The sequence below is a fragment of the Oreochromis niloticus genome, linkage group LG11 (assembly GCF_001858045.2).
Source record: "Oreochromis niloticus isolate F11D_XX linkage group LG11, O_niloticus_UMD_NMBU, whole genome shotgun sequence".
Classification (NCBI taxonomy): domain Eukaryota; kingdom Metazoa; phylum Chordata; class Actinopteri; order Cichliformes; family Cichlidae; genus Oreochromis; species Oreochromis niloticus.
The window spans coordinates 27,562,130-27,577,001 of record NC_031976.2 but is presented as its reverse complement, the minus strand read 5'-3'; the positions used below and the strand labels follow the sequence as shown (position 1 = coordinate 27,577,001).

At 39.5% G+C, this 14,872-nt stretch overlaps 1 protein-coding gene across 2 annotated transcripts in view; it reads left to right on the top strand.

Annotated features, from left to right (window-relative positions):
• The first annotated feature begins 261 nt into the window (after positions 1-261).
• Positions 262-14,872, top strand: part of myom3 (myomesin 3) — a 69,902-nt gene continuing 55,291 nt past the window's right edge. The window contains exons 1-3 of one of the 2 annotated variants that reach the window (XM_003450553.5): positions 262-415; positions 3,066-3,192; positions 10,894-10,998. In XM_003450553.5, coding sequence (XP_003450601.2) covers positions 3,086-3,192; positions 10,894-10,998 — 212 coding nt within the window. In that variant the 5' untranslated portion in view covers positions 262-415; positions 3,066-3,085. Of the gene's footprint in view, positions 416-3,065; positions 3,193-10,893; positions 10,999-13,985; positions 14,233-14,872 lie in introns of those variants that run through there. The other variant, XM_025911714.1, reaches the window with a different exon arrangement.

Genomic DNA, 14,872 nt, shown 5'->3' with positions numbered 1-14,872 from the left:
GTTACTTTCAGCTGTTCGGGTTTCATTGTACAGGGAGCTATTGTCTCATCTTTTAGCTGCTCGTCCACAAAGATCTTTCTAAATCGATCTGGCTGAAAGCTGTGTGTGTGCGCGTGTGTGTGTGTGTGTGTGCGTTTCTGTATACACAGGGGTGTCATTGGTCTATATTTACCAACTTAAGAATGAGACAGCATTGTGTTGTCCACATACTTGGCAGTGAAGGACACCGAGTTCAGGGTCACCCTCATTACTCAAGAGACATAGAGCGAGTGAGGTACAGTAGATGAAGACAGACAGTCAAAGGCAATAAAGAGGTGAGACACTAAGAGTGAAAAACATCTTCAAGGAGTGAGACAGGGAGACAAAAGGAAGTGGGATATATTCGTCCTACAGAGCTTTACCAACAACAGAAACTGTGAGTGGGATTTCCATTTCCTCAACCATTAGCTAGATCTACCACAAATAGCAAGCAGGGTGTTTTTTTGCTGTTCATCAGTTACTGAGGAATTAGAGTACCTAATAACACTAAGCCTGGGCAAAATGCATGCACTGTACCTCTACAGTACATTTGAATAATGCAGCTAATCGCTAGTGTTTTTGCTTTGTCAAAAAGGCTTCTCTTCTTGTTTCTCTTGAAAATGTTTGCTCGCTTCTTCTGCTAGCTGAACTTCTTAATTGTCTTGTCTTTTGATGGCCTTAGTGGATGTAGCTTTTTAATTACTCTCCTGGGAGACCACAAGTCAAGCTCCTGATGTGTTTGTATAATTTCTTTCCCTTCAATGTTTAAAACAGTGAATCATTTACCTTGTTTTGTCTCAGGTTGATAGATTTTTATTATTATTATTAACATCAGACCTAGAAAATCAGCTCTCACATTACTCCAGAGACTTAAAAACATTGCACTGTGCATAGAAACAGAACCACTTTGCTTTAGCTGCTTTCCCTCCAGGGGCCTGGGGATCCAGGCTTCCCCACGGAGATTGATCAATTCCAATGTGCCAGAGGTTGACCTGCTATCCTCTGTGTTCAAACGAACCTCTCCCCTTGGGCAGCAGTGAGACGCATAAAAAATAAAATAAAATAAAGTAAAGCAGCAAGGGAATCAGCTGACCTGCAAGCGTATTAGCCTGTTCTTCCACAATGCAATTGAAGGAGATGAGAAGAAATAACATATAGCACTTGTTTATATTGCTAACACAGGTAGCTGCTATTGGGAATGGGTGAATGAAGCTATCATTCAGGCACGACCCGATTCTGTTTGTTGGGTGCGTTCTGCACTCACCTCCCCAGAGCAAACACATGATTAATGATGGGCAGGGTGTGTGCAACACCATGGCCAAGCTCAACTGATGAAATATTAGTGGCTCAGTGGCTGAAAAAAGGGGGTGATTCACTATAACATACCATTTCAACATGTCACAACACAGTAGGCTGGACAGTGAACAACACACAAATAAATTGTAGGTTTTCACTTTTCTTCAGTTTTCTTTTCTATTTCATCGATTTATAGGCTAACCCAATACCTACAGCTCCAATTTCCAGTTACAGGCCCAGTAGAAACCCCAGTCACATGGAAAAAATGATCATTCCCTGCCTGGTTGGCAAGTGATTTTGGATTTAGCCAAATTGGGTGGAGCACCAAGAAAACCTCTTGTGGTTGATTTGGTTGCTAGCAGATCTCCATAGTCAACTGCAGTTTGCATAAAAGATACTAACTTGTCTGCAAGATGTCAGGACGTAGGATTCGTGAAGGATGAGGACGGTGTTTATTATAAAGGTAGGATGAACGGAACATAACAGACTGACACTGACTGACTGAATGGCTGGCTGGCTGGAAAAACACACATGCGGAATTGACGACAGCAATGACAAGACAATGAACTGGAGGAAAGTAAGGACTTAAATGCACAGGAGTGATAATGATGAGACACAGGTGAGAACACAGCTGAACTTAATCTGACTAATCACACACAGGAAGTGGAACAGAACATAATGGACACAGACCGGGGCTAACATAATAAAACAGGAACTGTGAAAACTAAACAGTGACAAAGTCCAAAACTGAAAACGCTGGGTCAACAACCCCAGAACCCTGACACAAGAACTTGCACACTAACCTCCGAGCTGTAGTGAAATTACAAAAAGTGCGACACAAAAGAAATTAGAGAACGTTCACCTTCAAAGTAAAAGTTGCGTCACAAAACATTTCAAAAGGCGAATAGTCTTCGTTTCCAGTTCGCGTTACAATCTTAACAGGGTAACAACCACTTAGCAAGTAGCTGGCGAATGTCTGCAGACAAGTCACCGTCTTCTCCAGCACCGTTTATCGCTTTGAAAGCAATGTTGCCTAGCAACAGTAAAAAACCTCCAGCAACCACTGGAATATGTGTTTCTCCCTAGCAACCACGGGTTGTTAGACAGTCACCATTCGGTCTCTAGACCTGTATGACAAGAGCCTATAATAATCAGCAGCTTAATGGAAAAAAAGTATTTTCAGCAGTATTTCAAATGTTTTTGTAAAGCGACGTATTAAAATGCTTAATCAGTATTAATGTATTAAATGGATTAGAACAGTTTCTTTTTCTCTCTGAAGTGTATCATTGACATATTGGATTGAAACCCCTTTGTCGAAGTAGTATTGGGTGTCTGATAACCTTTTTTGATTGCTGTAGATATTGATTTAGAAATATAATTATTATTATCACCTTGTTCGTTGTTTGTAGTCACTTCAATATAATATCATAAGAGATTTAAGCACTAAGGCAAATATTTTATATACAATTAAAACTTTGGGCTGATTATTTCCCATTATAAATCTATTGCTTTTGAAAAGCTTAAAGCACACAGGTAAAGGGTGTTCACTGATATGCACACCCTTTACCTGCATAATTGTGCAACTCATCTGAACTCAATTTCAAACACAGCTTCAGGTTGCTGATTGCTAATACAGATACCCTCCTGGCTAAGGCTACAGTGCCTTTAGTGCTCGACTGACACCCATTGACAATCACATTGCCTCCTACACACCTCTGCATGCTCACTCGTAGCTTCCCCTCCCCTCCCAGGTGCCGGTTGGGGGGTTACCATGGAAACCAGGATGGTGATGCGTCGAGAGCAGGAGGAGCAGTCGTCCCAGATGTCTCACAGCATGCAGCTGTCCTCCCAGATCAAGAAGAAGACCTTCACTTCAAGGTGCAAACAGACACACAGTGATAGCAACATCACTGCATGCCATTTATAATGAATTAATTTGATAATATTTCTCTTCATTTGAACAAAATTCAGGAAATGCCACAACCAAAGAGGAACTAATCCTAAAGGTATTGTCTTTGACATCAGATCCAATTTATTCTTTTCTGCCAAAGGCTTTCTTTGTTGCCCAAAACCTATAAAAATCTCAACAAGCTACACTAAGTGGCATGTTCCTTCATCTCGCTAATAAACACAGGAACCTCTTTATATCGGGGTATGTGTTCTCCGCTTTTCTCAGCAACTATTCTTTCGATTTACTTCAAACTTGGCAGGTGTATTGCTGGGGGCTCACAAAAATGCAGTGTTAAGCTTGAAGTCTGTCAGATCAGAACTTCTGATAATTTTGCTAGAAATCACTTTCTGTCACACTTCTAAAACAACTAGTTGCCCAAGGTGTTTAGGAAACATCGACACACCGTCCCCCAAGGAAAAATAAATATGAAAATGTAAAATCAAATCAAAAACAATGGCTCTCACCAAAACAGGTCTGTTTTTGGTGATTATTTGATTATTTAGTAACTGTTTCTGTTAGCATTTACTCTGTGCATAATTTCATATGATTTATTTTCCATTTTTATTACTTAAATAGAAAATAAAGGCTTAGTGAAGTCATAACATTCTAATAAAGAGTTGGTTTTGGTCTTTTCATAGGGTTTGCTAACAGCACAGATAAGGAGGAATAATCCTTTACCCTTTCATTTAAAAACCACTACTTATCAATATAATGAACTAAATGCACTCAAACATGTGGCCTTTACATTGTGCATGGATTTACTGTCATCAGTGATCAATAAGTACTGCATACACATGAAATTCACTTCATTAGATGCTTAGGTGCAACTGTTCAGCTGATCGTTATTGCAAATATCATATGAAAGCAACTCGCTGCATTTAGGCCTACAGACATGGTCAAGACCTGGTGAAAGTCAAACAAAAGATCATAATGTGGAAGAAAGATGATGTAAGTGAATGTTGCATGCTTGTTGGTGCTAGAAAGGTTGATCTGTGTATCTCAGAAACTGCTGACCTACTGGGATGTTCAAACACAACCATCTCTAAGGTTTGAGGAGAATGATTGAAAAGGAGGAAATTTCCAGGATGGGGGTGTTTTTTTGAGGTTGAAAATACCTTGCAGAGTTATTTTCGTATGCAGAGATATACAGGTATGCACAGGAGCATCTCACATGTCTACACATACGGGCTTAAAGCAGCAGAAGACCAGACTGGGTGACTACTGTCAGCTAAGACCAGGAAATTCATTCCCAAGGACTCAACAGAAGATTGGAAAACTGTTGCCTGGTCTGATGAGTCTCACTTTCTGCAGTACCATTTGGATGGTAGAGAATTTGATGTAAAAAACGTGAAATCATGGATCCATACTGTATCAGTAGTTGAGGCTGATTGTGGTGGCGTAATAGTGTGGGGGATATTTTACTGCCACACTATGAGCTCCTTTGTACCAACTGAGCATTGTTTAAATACTAAAGCCATTAGTGTTTACCACATTTATCTCTTTATAACCACAGTGTACAGTTTTGGATGGCTGCTTAGAGGAGGATAAGATGCCACGTCACAAAGCCCAGACCATCTCAAACCGGTTTCTTGATCATGACAATGAGTTCACTGTGCTCAAATGGCCTCCACAGTCACCAGATCTCAATCCAGTAGAGCAGCTTTGGGACGTGGAGCTGACAAGTCTGCAGCAACTGTGCGATGCTATCATGTCAAGCGAAATCGCAGAGGAATGTTTCCAGTACATTGTTCAGTCTATGACACAAACACCCAAAGCAGTTATGAAGGCTAGCAGTAGCAACTTTACAGTACTTTTGTTTACTATACAGTACTCTTCTTGTTCTAGGGATCTAAGTTAAACTCCTCTTAACTCTGGGACACCTCAGAGTCTAAAAAGTGGCTAAAAAGAAGCTCTGTAATCACTCTTACAGTAACAGCTTGAGATAATACAAAAACAGAAAACTGATAAGCATAATGTTTGTGTTGTCATATCATGAAGACTTCTGTTCAAACTCAAATTTCATAAGCAAAAGTCCAGAAATAACTAGTTCTGTTCTACTTTATGTGCAGTATTGTTTATTGTATGTTTATGTTTAAATGAAAGAGACAATTTAAAAAAAAAATTACAATATAAAATCCACTGCACTGTAATAGGAAAGTGGAGCTTGAGGCTTTAGAATTGATGAAGCAAACTGATTAATATTTGAAAACGTGGAACTGTCTCGCCCCATAAGCAGCTTTCTGTATAGTATTAAAAAGAAATAGGCAGGATATAGGATTAACAGATTGAGCAACTTGTTAAGATGAGGACTCCTTGCAGCTTTACTAACAGCAGAGGACATCCGTATGCATCTTTTTTATAAAACAAATGTATCCTTTATGTAAATTTCATTTTTATTATACTGTGTAATGTGTGCAAAGCTGTCCTGACCAATTACATCTGATTCGCTCGCTCACTTGACAATTGACATTAAGTATTTATCAAGAGAAACATATGGTAGCCTGGTTATTCTGAGCAACAGAGAGACATTACGTTCGCTCAAGTGTACCCTATGGACCACTGGTGGTAGCTGCTAGCACAACAAATTCATACACAGTATTCACAAGCACATGTCGCTGAGACCCACTCCATCACAGAAGAGTGTATCTGTGGTATCAAGGCACCTGCAGTTGGGGATGAATGGAAAAGTACTGATTCATTACATGGTTCAATGACACATTCAATCAAAAACTACCTCAACGTTACACATGCACACAAGCAAACAGTTTTATATTTCAGTCTTTTCCTCCAGAAGTCCCTTTGACATTGTACTACAGCCGGTTTTAAAGGCTAAAGTTAAACATAAACTCTTGATCATATGATAAGCAGACAATAGCGGGTTGAGCTAACGAATAAATTAAGACACCTGTGTGTACAGAAGCGTCAGTTCAGCTACTTTGTGGTTAGCATGACAATTACCTGAAGCAGGAAATGAATAGCGTTCAGTTAACCTGCAACCTGCTATACAAACATCCAAAAACAATCTCAAGGTCAAAGGCTGTCTGTCAGTTTAACAAGTTAACACCGAGTCCATCATATTTGATATATAAAGTTTTATTTTTGAGACGTCTACAACTGTGTGATTTTTTTCTCCCGAAAAACCTAAAAACCATTTTAAAGCAATTTCAAGACGTAGCAATATGATACAAATTAAAGCTATATATGGAAATGAACATTTTATAAATAAAATTATCAGATGGTTTATTAAACTCTCCAGTTTCAAACAATTTAAATTAAAGGTTAAAGTTTTAACCCACTATAAGCATGTCATATGTAATGTCATTTGCCACATTTTAATTTTCTCAAAAGGTTTTTTATAACTTTTTTTCCTTTCTTTTCATTTGGCTGCCCACACTCACATGCAGTAGGCCTATCAATTTACACTATGGCAGAACACAAATGAAAGCAGGCACACAGGTACAAGCCAACACATACTCTCATACTCTCAAGCCAAATTTGCCTTCATTTTCATTCACCCCTCTTGCTGTAGTGAGTTATTAAATTAGGCTAACCTGTGGGTCTACAATCTCCATTGCAGAATAAAGGGAACTGGCCAATTTTTCTCCTCGGGGAAGATGAAAATAAGCAATTATTCCATCTAGCTTAGTTCAGCTGAACTTAGAGGTCATGTCTCCTTTTGTTTAAAAAAAGAAGCATGAGAGGGAGCAGGTGCATTGGTGAAATTTATACTTAGAACATGCTCGTGGGAGCACACTCAAATTTATCTTCATGTTAGACTGAGCAAAGTGGCCTCTGGGTAGGTTTAGCCAACACCAGAGAAGGGAACAGTTTTCTCCACAGTGGTTTCATTTTTTGTATTTGTAGAATAGCACAAAACAGTCTTTGTACAGTATGTTGACATGCATGAAACAGCAATAACAGAACGTCCAGTTCCATCAAGTTTCCCTCTTTTTTTATTTCCTCCTTCCAGTTACACCAAGTTAATATTTTGAGGAAGCCCAGTGTTTGTAAACACAAAGGAACAACCACTCTCTTTTCACCAACAACAGTGGCATGACATTTTTGGCCTGCACGGATTACTGCATGCATTTGGAAGTTCCTGTTTATATGCGCCCTCGTGTGCACACATACATATATCTATATATACACACATATACACATGTACTACCCAGCCACACACAACATTATTCAGTGGTATACACATTCAACGGGAACCCAAACAATGGAAAGAAAATACAATAATAAGAAAGCAAAAGCAGAAGTTGTTCTCTGAGCACCGTGAAATGGGGAAATTTCCCAGATTACAAACAAAAGAAAAAGAGAAGTCACGTCAATTTGCATTGCCATTTGTAAGATGACTTGTTGAAAGAAATGCCTGAGGCTAGATTTTAACAGCAACGGTTGGGGTTTGTGTGACGCAGCTGGATAAAAATACAGTTCTGGCATGACGTTTGAGATTTTGATACTTTTACTTATTACAGTGGGACTCTGTGGTAAAGTAACGTACGCTACTTCACAGGAAGAACAAGAGCAGCAGCTTTTTAATTAACAGGAATCCAAAAAAGCTAATCCATATTCCTAAAAACAAAAAGAAAAGGTTTGCATTACATAAGAAAAATAAGGGAAGCCTCCACAGTTGTAAAATAGCCTCTCACTGAGGTTGCAATTACTCTAAAAGAGTAAGCCTCATCTTCAGATAAGGAAAAAACTCAAATTTGTGCTTCTCGTGTTACAAATGTGATATTCAGTTTCACAACTGCCACAACAACAAAAGCCTCTTTCCCTCCATGGTGGTGCACATACTGTGGACAAAGTCAATTCAGTTTTATGCTGGAAATTCAGATGTAGACTTTGTGGTGCAGTGTAGGCTCAGAAATGTATATATCTGCATAATTGCCCCTATAGTACTGTGCAAAAATCGTTTCTTTACATTTTTCTAGAAAAATGGGAAGTAGGTGCAGCGGTTTACTGAAACATGCAAAACATATAAGGCAAAATCAGAGTTTTTAACAATCATTATTTGTTATGAACACCTTTCCTCAGCACAGCCTGAACTCTTAGGCATGCTTTCTTGTAATTTCCTTTCTAAGTCTGTAGGTGTAGTTCTCCATGGTCTTGGTGGATGTTTCAAAGCTACTCTTTGGATTTTGACTAACTTTTGGTTCCATTCTCTTGCCAGATGATCCCACCCTGTTTCAATAATGTTGAGGTCCGGGAAGGCCAATCCATGGCTGTATGCTTTTCTAATGACCGATGTTCTCACTGCATTGGCAGTGTGTTTGTGATCATTGTTGCTGATAAAATGAAGCAGTCGCCACTTTTGTCAGATGCTTTCCAGACAGTGTTGCATGGTGGATCAAAATCTGACAGTATTTTTCTGTATTCATAATTACATCAGTTTTTACAAGATTACTAAGACTATGCCCCAAACTACGACACAACCACCACCATGTTTTACAGATTGCTGAACAAATGTGGAAACATCACTCCACAAGATCTGTTGTCCAGTTCTTATGGAATCTGTCATACCGGAGCCTCTTCTCCCAGTTTCCCTTTCTTAACGGCTTCTTGACAGCCACCCTTGCACTGAGACCAATTCTCATGACACTTTAGTGAACAGTAGATGGATCAACTGAAGGACCAGTTACATTTTATTTTTTAAGGACACTACCTTCGGATACTGGTCATCTACCGTAGATAGGTTTTGTCAGGCCTACGGCTTTTTTTTTTGTCCTCCACTTATTCAGGTTCCTCAATTTTTAATTATTTATTTATTTATTTATTTTTTACAGACATACTGCACACGCTGCTGAGATCTGTTAAGTCATCAGCTACTAGCACTTTGGAAACCACCTTGTTGGTACACAAATACTATTTCATCTGTAAAATTATGTTATCTTTGGGATTTTTTTTATACAGTCAACTAAAGAATCTGGAAACAAGTTAGGCTAGGTAATGATAAGTTTTGCCTAAAGGCACAATTTGAAATTCGCTTAAAATTTGCTAAGTTGTCTGTTATATATAGACAGCTAAAAGGACTGAAACAAAAATGAGTGAAAAGCATCCAGTGGCTAAAGAAGGCTTTTGAAAAAATTTAAGAAAGACTAAGGACTTATTGTAAAAGACCATGTAAGAAAAAAACTACAAATAATTCTTGGAAGCAAAATATAAACAAATGGGGGCGGCGTAACAGTCCTGTGGAGCAGTATATGATGAAGCGATAACTAGGAGAAGAGACAGCAGTTGGCAGTGCATCAATATTTACACTTTACTGTATGTGACCAGTGACTGCAGTTTATGTTTAGTTCATTTTGGTATGTTCCACCTCATTAAATGTAGCTCAAACAGCCAAACCACCGCCTGAATCAAACATACTGTAGACCCTGAAAGTTTTACTGTTCAGTATAGTGGCCAGTAAAACTTTCAAATGGCTGTGACCGTGTCATAAACAATCCAATCAACTCACCTATACATTTGCATGAGCTTAACATCACCAACCGCTGTTCCTCCTGATGACATAAACACAATAATAACATGTGTTTGTACACCAGTGAGGAAAAGGGGAACACTGACAGAGCAGAAGCAGCAGCTGATTGCAGTTATGACATTTCTCACACTTGAGGAGAAAAGGGGTCATATGCTGCTCTGCTCGAATGGCTATATTAGGGCTTTTCAAAGCCCACATGGGATGAAGCTAGTTGACTAATCGCATAAAGCACGAGGCTACAGTTCTGCAAACACTGCACATTTTACTGCCCACAGACAAGTACCTGAAGACACGACTGTTTCAGCCCTACCACTGTGTTTAATATCCTGTTTTTAGCTCTTATCCCATTGCCACGGGATCACAGCTAAAATTAATATAGATGTTTTAAAAAGGCAGTATTTTGTATTTCCTATTTAAAATAGTAGCGAATCCTATTTAGCAGCTTGCACAGTAATACTACTGACAACACAGGAGTAGTGTAAACTGAATAGTGACAAACATGCTACACCATCCTATGAACCACGCTTTGGGTTTACCCCAGAGCTGCAGAGTGACAGAGGGTATTAGCGTGACAAACATTACAGAGGATGTGTTTCAAAGAAGTTCTGCCTGTGATGGATTTACATTTTCTTTGCAGTTTCCTTTGTCTTGTTTGATTTTTGGTTTACCATTGTTTACCTCGCTACGTCTTCACAACAGGAACCAGAAAAGATGCATAAAAGTTGTTTTCTTAACTGAGATAAGAGTTGCCTGCTTTAAAGTGAATCCCTGGAGTGCCTGAATAAATGAACCCTCATGTACTTTGCATTTGCCTACATTAACCGAAGCGCTCTCTGATGCACGGCCTCCTGTGCTTCTCAGATAGAGGATATTAGAGGCAGTGCTGCTTTCTAGTGGCAGAGGAGAATAATGGCCTGATGAACAACAGATTGGATATTGTGTCATAATCCGTGACAAAATTAATAGGCGTGCTAATATCCTTCTATCGGCAGAATAGATATCTTCCCTTGTCATCCTTCACAGTTATCTATTTTGTAATCTGTCACCTTTGTGTGTTGTTTGATGATTTGCAAGATACGTGTTAATCGGGCTTTGTTTTATTTTATTTTTTTTGTCCTCCACAACACTTTGGATGTCACAGCGATGAGGAGGCCTCCTATTCAGGTGTCTTTCCCATCATACCCGGTGATGTGATGTCAGTCAAAGAGGTCCTCGACATGGACAACTTTCCTCGGCACAGGACATGGTGAGGCACAAAACAGCTCACAGATCATCTTCATACAGATGTAATTTGTTGAAAAATACTTTTACATTTAAACTATGTTTTAATTTAAATTTGAAATCATTAAATTTACATTTTAATAATTGTGGATGAAATACTAGACAAGAATGTCTTTATTGAAACATGTTAATTCTAGTGTCGTAAATATTCAATACTTCCATAAGCTGAGTCAGTGAAATGTGTCCTGGGAATTTAAACGGATCTCTATCAACAAATGCATATGTGACTCAAAAGCATAGAAAAGTGGTGCAACCAAATGATCCTTTAAATAGTCCTAGTAGCAGAGGCTCACAAAAACCAGAAGCCTGCATCTGCAAGTCTTGATGCAGGGATTTCTAACGCCGGATGAGTCTTCTGTGTATGAAAAAAAAAGGGCAGCAACCATGGACGAGTCTCTTCACACTGTCAACAAGGCTCCACTTTTTTTCCCTGAGGACTTCCTTCCTGGATGATCTGTTTATGTCATAAAACCCCTGCCTCTCCGTCACTATCCATGCTCTCTCTCTCCACTTTATTTGAGAAAGAAGAGTGGGTCAACTTCCACTGATGCTTTGCCCTGCGAGCTAATAAAGCACAAGAGCTTTTCTGTCAATAGAGAATCTCAATAAACAACGGAAATCAGGGCTTTTTCCCTCGTTCTCGTCCGTCTATAAAAGGCCAGCTGGGTCCCTTCATTTGCTTGCTGATGTCATGAACCAAATAAGCAATAACTATTCAACTGCAGTCATGCAGAAGAAGCTATATGTTTGTATTTTTGTGCTCATAGATAGAAGCAGGGGAGTCTCACATCCTGTGGAAGGATGTAGAGCACAAAGCACTGTTTTATTTGTTAGTCAATAAAGCTATCTTTTGTTTTTGCTGTTTAATACAGATTTTTTTCCCCATTTATTTAATGTTCATTAAACCCTTCATCACACAAATGCATGAAACTGTAACCAGGATCAAGACTGATGGGACACCACTGATAAAAAAAATCAACTGCTGCCATGTCAGCTAATCTAAGATAGGCCGATGGGAGTCAGCTGATACTGATGATTGCCTGATAAACTCAAGCTATCTAATATCTTCATTTTCGACTCTGGTTCATTTACAGAGAGTGGGGCAGTGGTTAGCCTTATAGCAAGAAAGCCCTTGGCTTGAATGTGATGGCCTGTATGTGGAGTTTGCATGTTCTGCTGTGCCTGCCTGAGTCCTCACTGGAGACTCTTGACTTCCTCTCACAGTCCAAACACATGCGTGCCGAGTTAAATAGTGATTATAAGTTGATCACAGGTATGAAAGTGAGTGCAAATGGCCGACTATTTCTCCGCACTAGCTCTCCAATAAAATGATGACCTACCCAGGGTGTAAAACGCCTCTCATCCAGCAACATGTGAAAAAGACTACAAAGTAGATCAATGTTTTTAAATGCATGATCGTGATCATGCACCAACCATGAGAGCATAGACCTCAAAGTTATTTTAGCTTCATCATGTGTGTAGCATATACAGAGTAGATGTGCAGCAGAATATGTTTTCAGGCTACACCTGCAGTGGAAGTTACTCATCTCTGACCACGTGTGGAGTTAACATCTACAGACTACTGGAGACTAAACCTACTAGTTTAGTTTAATTTAAAAGATATTGAATTTTATTAAAAAATGACTTCATGACCCATTTCTGCGCATAAGGACCTTGCGAACCCTTCTGTGAAAGTAAAGAAACATAAATAAGTAAAAAAACTAGAGGTCTTGTTTTCCACTTATAGAACATATACCACCTACACAGTGCTCTCATGTCTGCTGCAGTCACATCCGTTGATAACAGCCTATGTTTGCAGCAAACGGTTCTGTTTTCAAACATGTGAAGAGTGAAGGCAGTCTGCCAAAAGGAGCACGAGATTTTAAAGAAAAAAGGCCTCCATGTGTTCAAGAGGGAATTACAAAACTGGTTTGTGGGTCGATTTGAAAGACATGTTGGTTAATTGTGTTGGACTTTATATACGATGCAAAAGAATACATATTCTGGTACTCAAGCCGGACTTATTTTTTTGCCAGAACACATGGTCTTTAACTTAGTAAGTGAATCAGAATATAAGAGGATTTTGCTGATGACATGTATGAACTCTTTTTCTTTCTAAGTGTCTTATGATCATGTTGCCAGGACAGGATTACTGCTCGGCTGTCATATCTAAAAATAATCCCAGAATAGAGAGGTTTAGGTCACAGAGAACACAAGCTGAGGGATTGTTGCCTCTAGTGACTTGATTTGCTTTACCAAAATCCCTCTTCTGCTCTAGGGGCACCTTGTCCTGTCTGGGTCACGTAGTGTCTGTATTGCAATTCAATAGCACTTTCAAATTTAAAGGCTTAGCAGCAGCCAGTTTCCTGTTCTCCAGTCTATCCACAACCTGATTACACTCTTGTGTCAAAAAGGATTTGACATCGCTAGTGTAGACTTCATCATAAGTGCTAAAAATAACAAAGATATTTCCTTCTTCAGGCCATGAAAGGAAGCTCTGGCTGGCAAGTGGCTGAAAAAAGGAAATAGACGGATGAACAGAGGTCACAACGAGTATTAAAGTAGCAGATTAGAAATAGTAGAAGACAGTTGCCAAGTAGCAAGAGTGAAAAGAGGGGAAGTCATCGAGGGTGAAATCACACCCTCTTGAAAGACAAAACACAACTGAAAGTAATGAGCCTCAGCTGCAATGATGTAGTCCTGCCAACTTAGCATCTCATTATGTCCCCTCTTCCATATCACCACGACAACCCTCCTATCTCATCAACCAGTGCCTATCCATCCACAAACATGCTCAGCTAATGCTGCAGTTTTGTGTCACCTTCAGATTTTAAGACCCAAACCCTACTGCGCAAATTTGCAAGGTCGATTCCCTCTCAAGTGCATCTTCAAACTTCCTTTCTCCTCAGATGTGCTCAGATGAACACAGTGTAGACGGATAGTTTAGGATGGAGGCTGGAAAAAGCTGAAGATGACTGACCTCTACGGGCCAAAAACGAAACGATGGAAGGATGAAGCTGAACGCTCTTGAGAACTGCCACACTATTTCTAGACCTTGAGCGTTTGCAAGATGGGGGAGCATGACATTCGCTTTGATTTGTGCGGAAACGAATGTGCTAGATCATTCTGTACTGGCAACTACATGTTCCTATCAGATTCACGTAATGGTCTCTCCGGTATCTTCCCCACATAGTCTGAGGTAAGAAATAAATTATGCAGCTGACTCATGCATGCCCGGTTTGTCTTGGCAAGAAGGTTTTTCCTTTTCTTTGCAGAGACAGGAAAGGTTTTGGAGAAATAATAAACCCATAAACCTCTTCATGCCCACTGACTCGATGTGATCCAGTGGTTCATTTCACTCGAGGCTTAAATCTGAACCCAGAGAGATTAAAAGCACCAACACACTTTGCTAAACGAGCCGGTGGCAACAAATACTAAAAACTGTGTTTTTAGGCACATGGGATTGTTAGTGTGTGTTTGCACATATTTATTTGCCCATTTAATCAAGAAGTTTGTGTATTTAACTGAAAGATCTCGGCCACTTACAGAGCGATTCATGCTCTAGCATCCATCGAAGCTCAGAGAACTGCTCGTGTGAATATTTAAGATTCTTTCTCTCTGCTGTGGCAAATAATTAATCCCTGGGGTCTGTCAGTCAAAAACTGCTTCAAGATGCACACCTCTCCCATGATGAGAAATGATGAGAGTATTCATAATAACTATAACTACATGATAGCGTGTTCCAGTACGTATATATCTATTCAAATGGATTAACCGGATGTACAGAGGAGATGTATACATATTCATACCATCAATATGTCATGCAAACGTGCATGGGC